At 50.8% G+C, this 10051-nt stretch overlaps 1 protein-coding gene across 3 annotated transcripts in view; it reads right to left on the bottom strand.

Annotated features, from left to right (window-relative positions):
* Window positions 1-1818: 1818 nt before the first annotated feature.
* Window positions 1819-10051, bottom strand: part of LOC124002285 (frizzled-3-like) — a 47155-nt gene continuing 38922 nt past the window's right edge. For 2 of the 3 annotated variants that reach the window (XM_046309659.1, XM_046309660.1), the window contains 4 exons: window positions 4363-4511; window positions 3493-3604; window positions 3195-3382; window positions 1819-2859 (listed from right to left, as the gene is read on the bottom strand). In XM_046309659.1, the coding sequence (XP_046165615.1) occupies window positions 2649-2859; window positions 3195-3382; window positions 3493-3604; window positions 4363-4511 (660 nt within the window). In that variant the 3' untranslated portion in view covers window positions 1819-2648. Of the gene's footprint in view, window positions 2860-3186; window positions 3383-3492; window positions 3605-4362; window positions 4512-10051 lie in introns of all 3 variants that reach the window. The other variant, XM_046309661.1, reaches the window with a different exon arrangement.

Below are 10051 nucleotides of genomic sequence, written 5' to 3'. Positions count from 1 at the left end.
AATTTGGAATTGGAATTATGTTTACTTTCTGAATTTACTGGAATTGAAAAGGAATTGATTATTTGCTTTGGACATGAAGGTTACATGTAGCCAATCATTGATATTGATCAATTAACCCCTCAACATTCCATGAGGTGACCAGACCAGTAGTCAGATAATTGAGGTGCTTAGTTGGAATTAAATCATGCAATATCTGGACACTCTAGGACCAGGGTTTAGGTTATGATTGTGGGTAAGGGCAACTTCTACCATGACAGTAGGCAGGAGAGCTTTAGAGACCGAAAGGGAATGAGTGAGAGTGAGGAGGCAACTGGGAGAAGCACAGTCAATCACACAAGCGGGCACAGAACAAGGATATTTGGGTGTTTGACATGCAAAAATATGCTACTTTGCTCAGGAACACACTACAGACAGGCAGACACAGAGAGGAACGTGTTGCATCTAGAGGTGCCCAGTGGACACGTCTTTGACGTGTGGTGAAGCATCATGGGTAAAGTATTAGGCATCAGGTGGAAAAACACCAAAGAAGAACTCCGGAGATTGACAGTGTCCTGACACACACACACACACACACACACACACACACACACACACACACACACACACACACACACACACACACACACACACACACACACACACACACACACACACACACACACACACACACACACACACACACACACACACACAGCAGTGTATTACAAAGACACACAATAGCAGCAGTCTGAGGTGACTGAGGAGTGGCAGGTGTGGTTTAAGGTACCTCTGGACTGATGAGGTAGGCTGGGTTAGAGGCAAGGGAAGGTTTAGTGTACATTGGAGTGTGTGTGTGTATGTAGGTTTGCGTGTGTGTTTGTTCACAGGTAAGGCTGAGGGTAGAGGTGAGCTAGGCTGAGAGATTTTGAGGGGTTGTGAGAAAATCACCTGATGACCATAATGGAGAAGACTACTGCAGTTTTATGTGTGTGAGTGAGAGACGGATACAGAAAGACAGGAGAAACACCAGTAAACACAAGCACAATCTTTCCCATATTATCAATTTTCCTTTTTTCCTCCTCCCCAGTGTATTCCTCCTCCTCCCCCCAGTGTATTCCTCCTCCTCCCCCCCAGTGTATTCCTCCTCCTCCCCCCAGTGTATTCCTCCTCCCCCCCAGTGTATTCCTCCTCCTCCCTAGTGTATTCCTCCTCCTCCCCAGTGTATTCCTCCCCCCAGTGTATTCCTCCTCCCCCAGTGTATTCCTCCCCCCAGTGTATTCCTCCTCCCCCCAGTGTATTCCTCCTCCCCCCAGTGTATTCCTCCTCCTCCCCAGTGCATTCCTCCTCCTCCCCAGTGTATACCTCCTCCTCCCCAGTGTATTCCTCCTCCTCCCCAGTGTATTCCTCCTCCTCCCCAGTGTATTCCTCCTCCTCCCCAGTGTATTCCTCCTCCTCCCCAGTGTATTCCTCCTCCTCCCCAGTGTATTCCTCCTCCTCCAGTGTATTCCTCCTCCTCCCCAGTGTATTCCTCCTCCTCCCCAGTGTATTCCTCCTCCACAGTGCATTCCTCCTCCACAGTGCATTCCTCCTCCTCCCCAGTGTATTCCTCCTCCACAGTGCATTCCTCCTCCTCCCCAGTGTATTCCTCCTCCTCCCCAGTGTATTCCTCCTCCTCCCCAGTGTATTCCTCCTCCCCAGTGTATTCCTCCTCCTCCCCAGTGTATTCCTCCTCCTCCCCAGTGTATTCTTCCAGTAGTCCTTCCTTCCAGTGTTAGGGGTACAGATCCTCTGTTGTTTCACACAGCGCTTGTCAATAGCAAAGACTTCAGATACACCCCCCCTCCCATCCCCCACATCCCTCTCTGCTTAGCTCTGAAGCAGCAGCATAATAAGCACTACTCCAACCTCCATCTGTCCTTCCCTATTTTTCCCTAACTTTTTCCCTAACTTTCTGAATCCCAAATCGATCCCTAGCAACTATTCCCTACGCACTTCTGAAGCAATCGGCCCCAAATGTTTTTCACCTATCATATCATAAGACAAGTTGAAGAAATGACCTTATTATTTAACCCTATTCATCCTTACTGACCTACAGGAGTGCCTAGGAAGTAGGGCCTAGGCATTGATCTCTCCTAGCTTCTATAGTTTCTCTCCACCAGGTGGGAGTATAGTACTGCACTACAAGTACACTCACGCTCATATTTTCAGCAGTACTCACAGCCAATCTTCACAGTATAAAAAAATATAATAGTCTTGTTTCACAACCACAGCAAAAGAGCACTGTAACACACACACAGAGTAGACCTTATCAGCTCATCTCTGGGTCTCTTGGTGTGTATCAGAGTACACACACATTCCCCCTCATTCATAGTGGGCTGGCTTTCTGGCCATGAAGCCATTCCCTCTATAGAGAGTCCAATCCAAGTCCAACTGACTGATTGAGTCCAATCCAAGTCCAACTGACTGATTAAGGGTTAGCATCTCGCTACTTAGCAACCTCTGTGAAAAGCTGTCCAGGAGTGATCCATCTGTCAGTCAAACTGAAGGCCCCACTTCCTCTCTCACACATTCCTCCTGAATGGGATGGACCTGTGTGTATGTCGAAGGTGGGGAGCGGGACAACTGACAACTTCCTGTTCAGCAGTGATGACATAATTTCCTGTTTCCGGTCAGGCGCTGGCTCCATTGTCACCATTATTAGTGACACGGCCGAAGCTCGTCCCTTGGGTGATAAGGGTGGGTGTGGCCACGGAGAGATCACACTGGCTGCTGTGCTGTGATTGGGCTTCCAGACCGTGGAGGCTGTGGTCGTGGCGGGGCGTGCTGCCGTAGGGGGGTAGAGTGCGCTCCTCGCCGCCTCGGTAACTACAGGGGGTGTAGCTGGGCGTAGGGGAAAGAGAAGGGGAGGAGACGTTAGTTCAGTAGTTCACAACTTTATGTACAACACACACATCCACACCAACCTGTATGCCAGCTGTGCTCTCTAATCTACAGCCAGGTGATTTTATCTCAGGTATAGAACTGTTAATAACAGATAGATTAGCAGCTGTCTACAGAAAAGGATCTCTTGAAGTGCCATAACTACAATAGGCTTTGGAAAGCCTGAATCCAGTTTCATCGTGTATTCATATTTGATTATAAAAACGGCTCATATATAGTGGCATCCATAGCCAACCCTCTCTCCCTCCTTTCCACCTTCTCACTCACTCTCCTACCGTCCGTCTCGGGAGCGATGTAGACTGCCATGGTAACTGGTCTTGCTGTGCATGCTGCCAGCCTTGCTGCGGGTGGAGGAAGTGTGGCCCAGCGAGTGGATTGGTCTGCGGTCATCAGGGGCATGTCTAGGGTCGTCAGGCTCGTCCAGGATGGCCAGGTGAGTGGAGGAGGCATGGGTGGAGGTGCCCTGGGGGAGGAGGATTAGGAATGAAAAACAATTAATGATATCATATTATATTACATTATGAATTATGGTTAGGGCCATGTTTTATGACAAGGTCATGGTGCCAGTCATACCTGGGTGGAGGTTCCCCGTGATTTCCTGATGATGGGGGTGTGGGGGTCCCTCAGTAGAGACTGGGAAAAGTCTGGCTCCTGGAGCACCTGTCTGCTCTCATTCACCCCACTACTGTGGAGGGAGGAGTGCATGGAGAGAGGAGGAAGTGGGTGAGAGGGGTAAAGTGGTGTAGGGGGAGGGAGTGAGAGGGGGAGGGAGGGAGAGAGAGGGGGCGGGACGGAGAGGGGGAGGGAGGGGAAGAGAGAGGCATGGGAGGGTAGGAAGTGAGTGGAAGGGGAGGGAAAGGAGGAGAGAGGGAGGGGCATGGGATGGCAGAAAATGAGTGGAAGGGGGGGAGGGAGGGGAGGATGAAGTGAGAGGAGAAGGGAGGGAGGAAGGGGAGAGGAGGAGGAGAGAGGGAGGGAGAAGGGCAAGCCGAAAGAAAAGGGATGGTGGAGAGAAGGGAAGAAAGGGAGTGATACACAGAAGAGGGCAGGGAAAGAGGGAAGGTAGAAGGGTGAGAGAATTGCAGAGAGGAGATGGAGATATGGAGGAGTGGGAGGGAGGAGAGATTGATGGGGTGAGTGGAGGAGGAGGGTGTTGTTGAGGGTGGGAGAACAGGCACAGAAAATAGCCTAATCACCATGGAGACCGGGTTATGGGAAGTGTGTGTGTCAGGAGGGAGGGAATGACAAGGCTTTTAATGACATTCCACATTAAAATGTTGGTCAAATTGCTCATTTGAATATTTTCTGCAATTTATCAAGCTAGCGAGTGGTTCTACATTACTACGTTTTGAAATTACCGGCTTGAAATGAGAAATACACAAACATTAAAATACACGCGCAGACATGAGCACACACTCTCTCCCTTTCTCTCTCCCGGCTTACTCTTTGTTTCTGCGTCTGTGTAGGAAGCTGGCCCATTCGAAGCAGGTCTTCTTGCTGCCCACCCAGAAAACTGAGGGAATCCCCACCACCAGCATCATCAGGTACTTAATGAGGAACAGGGCCAGGTCTGGACGACTGGTCTGCTCAACCTACACAGAGAAAGAGGGGGTTGAGGGAGTGAGTCCAGAATCATCTGCTATTTCATCAGAAACATCTGCTATTTCATCAAAACAACTATTCAACCTAACACACAGCGAAAAAGGCAGGACAGAGAGGAGAGTGAGATGGTGTTTCCTCTTCCTCATACTGCACAGCTCACTGCCCACAAACAGTCCTCCCTTCTGCTCTACTCCACATGCCAGCGCAGTGACTGTGTGTGTGTGTGTCTGTGTGTATGTGTGCACACAGAGACAGCGAGAAAGACTAGCTACCTGTAGTCTAAAACAGGGCTCTCCAACCCTGTTCCTGGAGACTACTGTCCTGTACGTTTCCAGTCCAACCCTAATGTAGCACACCTTGTAATAATTAGCTGGTTGATAAGCTCAACCAGGTTAGTTCCAACTGGGGTTGGAAACAAAACCTACACGAGGGTAACTCTCCAGGAACAGGGTTGGAGACCCCTGGTCTAAAACCACAACTTTCTCTTGTGGCCACAAATAACATCACTAAAATGTGCCACTCACACACACACACACACAAACACACACATATCGACCTCCGGGAGAGCGATCAGATAACATGGAGTAAAATGTGAATTCCAGTGTGACTACGGGATGCAGAGAGGGTCACTGCACAGGGAGGACACACAAGTCAGAGCACCTGCTCGTACCACATATTCCACATACACACCAACTCATTCACACACTCATCACTGCTCATATTACTTTCATTCATTCAACTTTATACTATGAGAGAGAGAGAGAGAGAGAGAGAGAGAGAGAGAGAGAGAGAGAGAGAGAGAGAGAGAGAGAGAGAGAGAGAGAGAGAGAGAGAGAGAGAGAGAGAGAGAGAGAGAGAGAGAGAGAGAGAGAGAGAGAGAGAGAGAGAGAGAGAGAGAGAGAGAGAGATAGACATGTGTGTACTATTGCAGCTGTAATGTCTACCAGTGGAGGCAGCTGAGGATGTTCATAATAATGGCTGGAACAGAGTGAATGGAATGGCGTCGGACATATGGAAACCAAGTGTTTGAAATATTTGATACCATTCCAAATATTCCGCTCCAGCCATTACCATGAGCCCATCCTCCCAAATGAAGGTGCCACCAACCTCCTGTGATGTCCATCCTTCTCAACTGTTCTACTAACGTACATTCTCTCTATTGCAGTGGCAGACACACATCCACTTTTAGCTGATACATGGCCGGGAAGATGAAAGGCTTTCGCCACCTGGTAATCTGTGTGCGGTGTGTGGTTGGTGTGTGTATAACAGAGACTGTGTAAGCACAGCTGTTATAATTAAGCAATAAGGCCCGATGGAAAAACCCTTGAATGAGCAGGTGTGTGCAAACTTTTGTCTGGTACTGTATATCATTGTTTTCCATCAGAAAACTCGAGGGGCCAAATAAAACCACCAGTTCGGCAGCCAGTTGGGCCGCCAGTTGGGCAGCCAATTGGGCAGCCAGTTGGGCAGCCAGTTGGGCAGCCATTTGGGCAGCCAGTTGGGCCGCCAGTTGGGCAGCCAGTTGGGCAGCCAGTTGGGCCGCCAGTTGGGCAGCCAGTTGGGCCGCCAGTTGGGCCGCCAGTTGGGCCGCCAGTTGGGCAGCCAGTTGGGCAGCCAGTTGGGCAGCCAGTTGGGCCACTAGTTGGGCAGCCAGTTGGGCCACTAGTTGGGCCACTAGTTGGGCAGCCAGTTGGGCCGCTAGTTGGGCAGCCAGTTGGGCCGCTAGTTGGGCAGCCAGTTGGGCAGCCAGTTGGGCAGCCAGTTGGGCCGCCAGTTGGACAGCCAGTTGGGCCGCTAGTTGGGCAGCCAGTTGGGCCACTAGTTGGGCAGCCAGTTGGGCCGCCAGTTGGGCCGCTAGTTGGGCCGCCAGTTGGGCCGCCAGTTGGGCCGCCATTTGGGCCGCCAGTTGGGCAGCCAGTTGGGCCGCCAGTTGGACAGCCAGTTGGGCAGCCAGTTGGGCCACTAGTTGGGCAGCCAGTTGGGCCGCCAGTTGGGCCGCTAGTTGGGCAGCCAGTTGGGCCGCCAGTTGGGCCGCCAGTTGGGCCGCCAGTTGGGCCGCCAGTTGGGCAGCCATTTGGGCCGCCATTTGGGCAGCCAGTTGGGCCGCCAGTTGGGCCGCCAGTTGGGCAGCCAGTTGGGCCACTAGTTGGGCGGCCAGTTGGGCCACTAGTTGGGCAGCCAGTTGGGCCGCCATTTGGGCAGCCAGTTGGGCCGCCAGTTGGGCCGCCAGTTGGGCAGCCAGTTGGGCCACTAGTTGGGCCACTAGTTGGGCGGCCAGTTGGGCGGCCAGTTGGGCAGCCAGTTGGGCAGCCAGTTGGGCAGCCAGTTGGGCAGCCAGTTGGGCCGCCAGTTGGGCCGCCAGTTGGGCCGCCAGTTGGGCAGCCAGTTGGGCCACTAGTTGGGCAGCCAGTTGGGCCACTAGTTGGGCCACCAGTTGGGCAGCCAGTTGGGCCACCAGTTGGGCAGCCAGTTGGGCCGCTAGTTGGGCAGCCAGTTGGGCCGCCAGTTGGGCCGCTAGTTGGGCAGCCAGTTGGGCCGCCAGTTGGGCCGCCAGTTGGGCCGCCAGTTGGGCAGCCATTTGGGCCGCCATTTGGGCAGCCAGTTGGGCCGCCAGTTGGGCCGCCAGTTGGGCAGCCAGTTGGGCCACTAGTTGGGCGGCCAGTTGGGCCACTAGTTGGGCAGCCAGTTGGGCCGCCATTTGGGCCGCCAGTTGGGCCGCCAGTTGGGCCGCCAGTTGGGCCGCCAGTTGGGCCGCCAGTTGGGCCAGCAGTTGGGCCGCTAGTTGGGCAGCCAGTTGGGCCACTAGTTGGGCAGCCGGTTGGGCCGCCAGTTGGGCAGCCGGTTGGGCCGCCAGTTGGGCAGCCGGTTGGGCCGCCAGTTGGGCCGCCAGTTGGGCCGCCAGTTGGGCCGCCAGTTGGGCCAGCAGTTGGGCCGCTAGTTGGGCAGCCAGTTGGGCCACTAGTTGGGCAGCCAGTTGGGCCGCCGGTTGGGCAGCCGGTTGGGCCGCCAGTTGGGCCGCTAGTTGGGCAGCCAGTTGGGCAGCCAGTTGGGCAGCCAGTTGGGCCACTAGTTGGGCAGCCAGTTGGGCCACTAGTTGGGCCGCAAGTTGGGCCGCCAGTTGGGCAGCCAGTTGGGCAGCCAGTTGGGCCGCCATTTGGGCCGCCAGTTGGGCCGCCAGTTGGGCCGCCAGTTGGGCCGCCAGTTGGGCCGCCAGTTGGGCCAGCAGTTGGGCCAGCAGTTGGGCCAGCAGTTGGGCAGCCAGTTGGGCCACTAGTTGGGCAGCCAGTTGGGCCGCCAGTTGGGCAGCCGGTTGGGCCGCCAGTTGGGCAGCCAGTTGGGCAGCCAGTTGGGCCGCAAGTTGGGCCGCAAGTTGGGCCGCAAGTTGGGCCGCAAGTTGGGCCGCAAGTTGGGCCGCCAGTTGGGGAACCCTGCCAGAACTCTTTGTGCCACTATTTAACAAGGGACCAACTTCTGCATTCAGAATGACTGGGAGTGAATGGTAGCAGTACAGAAAGTTTAGCATCAAAGTGAAAAGTAAACACAATCGTATTGAATTTCAGCTAACTACTCAACGAACACATATTATAACTGTCATTCTGTTCAGAAAAAATAGAAGAATCTACAGCCACGTTATTACTGGATTTTCTGACCGCTGGTCACGTTTTCAAGGCTAATCCTGTAGAATCCAGCAACAGCGCTGGTCCCATTAATGTTTTTATTTTCTAATGCTTCAGCATGGAAATATTGCGTTGTCTTTACCTTCCCATTTTCAACCTATGAGCAAAGCAGGAGTCAAATCATGAAGTATATGCTGTGGTTTGTTGATTCCAATCATTTGAATGAACATTCTACATTACCATGGAAATGATTGCATCACAATACCAGGCAGCCATTGCGAGTGTATCCATGAGTTTACCAACCAAATTGCCAGGGTTAGAGGTTCCAAACCTGTTCAATGTGTGCTAGTGCTGCACCTTGCTTTCAGCATTTTATGTGTGCTCGTTTGCTACAACACCTTGCTTCCCACTTGGCAAAACTGGTGGAATCAACGTTGTTTCCAACTCATTTCAACCACCAAAAAAATTGAGGTGATGACGTTGAATCGGCGTGAAAAACTGATTGGTTGGATCAAACGAGATGGTAACATTTTTTGTTGATTTTACATTCAATTCATGTTAGTTGAAAAATCTTCCAAATGTAAATCAAAACTAGATATTGAACTGACATCTGTGCCCAGTGAGTTGTTTCAGCAAGGAGCAACAAAGTTTCGTCACGTTGAATGCCCGGCCGTCCTGTCTTCAGTCAGCAGTTCGTTACCAAAAAAAAAAAGTTTTGCGGTTACACGGTAATTGTGCCAGCTCTAACACACACACACACACACACACACACACACACACACACACACACACACACACACACACACACACACACACACACACACACACACACACACACACACACACACACACACACACACACACACACACACACACACACACACACACACACACACACCAGGTGCTTAATAATTAAGAGGGAGCACTACAAAGCCTCCACAGAGTGGAGGAAACTTGATGCCGTGGAGTTGGGTTGGGCAGAGTAACGTTACAATGTGTGGGTTACAGAAAACTAACTAGAGAGGGACTGGTAATAGGAGCAGTAAACTAGCAGGCAGAGAGAGAGAAAGAAGAGAGAGACGGAGAGAGACAGAGAGAGACAGAGACAGATAGAGAATAGACAGATACCTCACTTGCTTTGGCAATGTTAACACATGTTTCCCATGCCAATAAAGCCCCTTGAATTGAATTGAATAGAGAAACAGAGAGCGAGAGAGAAAAATACCTCTAAACTTACATCGACTTCAGTATGAATTCACACCCATTTCCTTTTTCCACATTTTGTTGTTTTACTGCCTGATTTTAAAATGTATTAAATTGAGATTTTCATCACTGGCCTATGCACAATACCCCATCATGTCAAAGTAGAATTATGTTTTTAGAAATTCTTAAATATAAATGAAAATTTCAAATGTCTTGAGTCAATACAATGCATTCGGGAAAGAATTCAGACCCCTTGACTTTTTCCACATTTTGTTAAATTGTATTCTAAAATGGATTAAATACGTCAAAATCATCATCAATCGATACACAATACCCCATAATGACAAAGCGAAAACAGGTTTTTAGAAATGTTAGAAATATTTCCATACAGTTGAAGTCGGAGGTTTGCATACACTTAGGATGGAGTCATTAAAACTCGTTTTTCAACCACTCCACAAATGTCTTGTTAACAAACTATAGTTTTGGCAAATCAGTTAGGACATCTACTTTCCAACAATTGTTTACAGACAGATTATTTCACTTATAATTCACTGTATTACAATTCCAGTGGGTCAGAAGTTTACATACACTAAGTTAACTGTGCCTTTAAACAGCTTGGAAAATTCTAGAAAATGTCATGGCTTTAGAAGCTTCTGATAGGCTAATTGACATTATTTGAGTCATTTGGAGGTGTACCTGTGGATGTATTT

Source organism: Oncorhynchus gorbuscha, linkage group LG17, assembly GCF_021184085.1.
Source record: "Oncorhynchus gorbuscha isolate QuinsamMale2020 ecotype Even-year linkage group LG17, OgorEven_v1.0, whole genome shotgun sequence".
Lineage (NCBI taxonomy): Eukaryota > Metazoa > Chordata > Actinopteri > Salmoniformes > Salmonidae > Oncorhynchus > Oncorhynchus gorbuscha.
This window is presented reverse-complemented; position numbering and strand designations above follow the sequence as displayed.